This window comes from Pteropus vampyrus, unplaced genomic scaffold (genome assembly GCF_000151845.1).
Source record: "Pteropus vampyrus isolate Shadow unplaced genomic scaffold, Pvam_2.0 Scaffold406, whole genome shotgun sequence".
Lineage (NCBI taxonomy): Eukaryota > Metazoa > Chordata > Mammalia > Chiroptera > Pteropodidae > Pteropus > Pteropus vampyrus.
The window spans coordinates 557,641-558,854 of NW_011889187.1; the positions used below are offsets into that span (position 1 = coordinate 557,641).

General features: G+C 70.1%; 1 protein-coding gene across 1 annotated transcript in view; it reads left to right on the top strand.

Annotated features, from left to right (window-relative positions):
• LOC105305972 (collagen alpha-1(VI) chain-like) overlaps positions 1–328 on the top strand; it is a 20,679-nt gene extending 20,351 nt beyond the window's left edge. The window contains exon 26 of the mRNA XM_023523757.1: positions 6–328. Coding sequence (XP_023379525.1) covers positions 6–328 — 323 coding nt within the window. The remainder of the gene's footprint in view (positions 1–5) is intronic.
• The last annotated feature ends 886 nt before the right edge of the window (positions 329–1,214 follow it).

Consider the following 1,214-nt stretch of genomic DNA (forward strand, 5'->3'; position numbering starts at 1 on the left):
GACAGGCCCAGTGGTCACGCGCTTGGCACAGCGAGGGCAGCCGGCCGAGTCCATGCCGCGGCCCGTCCGGGCGGCAGCGCAGGCGACAGCTGCCTCTGGGGAGTGGGCCGGACGCGGCGCCGGCCTGGCCTCTGTCTTGCGGGCCTGCGCTGTCAAACCCCCGGGACGGGACACCAAGGTCTGCGCGTCTCCCGAGCAGATGCTGTACCCTGAGTTGCCGCGGCTTCTGCTATCCGCTCGGCCTCCCTGCGGCCACGTGTCCCCTCCGCCCGCAGGGTCCAGCCTCCCGCCGGAGGCCCTGGGAGCACCACCCCCACCTCGGCTCTAACGCGGCCGTCGCCCTTCCGCGGTGGGACACGGTGTCAACACACTCATTTGGGCCCCGCCCCCGCTGCAGAGCCCCCGCACCTCCCGACCGTCACCAGGGAGGGACATCGTACCAGGATTTGCACAGTGACTAAGGCCCCTAATCCGGCGGCTTTGAGCTGGTCAAGGACGACTCTCCCGGGCAGGTCAGAGACACCAGGGATTTCCCCTGCCGGCCGTCCTATGTCCTGGGAACTGCACGGAGGGGCCAGTGACAGAACAGGCCCAGCCTCACCGCACAAGGGTCTGAACCCCGCCAACGACCAGGGAGTCCGGGAGGGCCCGAGCCCCAAAGGAGGTGGGCCGGAAGCGGGGTCCCAGCCCACGACACCCTGAGTGGGGCCCCGGGGGGCAGCTCCCAGACCTGGCCCCCACGGGGACCTGGAGGAGGTCCGCTTCTGTCGGCTTAAGCTGCTAGGCTGGCGGCCTTGGCTGTGCAGCTCTGTCCCCCTGTCATGCCCAGCCCACGTGAACTCCTGTCATTTTTTAAGACGCCCCCTCTCCCCACTCCTCCCCCCTCTCCCCTGGACCCAGGCCCATCGGCCGTGCTGGTGGTGCCCCCCCTTCTCCCGGGGCTGCACGTGGGGCCATCGTCCTTCCGAAGGCCCCTGTCACAGCCGAGACCACCGCCCCGTGGGTGCAGCCCGCCTCCCTCTGGGCTTCGGTGCCCTCCCCGGGCCCCATGCTCCTGTACTGTCTGGGGTCTGCGACTGGCGGTATGACCCGGGTCGTGAGGGGGTGCAGTGTCCTCGCAGGGGGAGCTTTGGTCAGAAGGGGTGGCTCTGGAGGGGTGGGGATGCAGGCGGGTTCTGGAAGCTGGGACAGGCAGGCGCTGGGGTCGCCGGAGC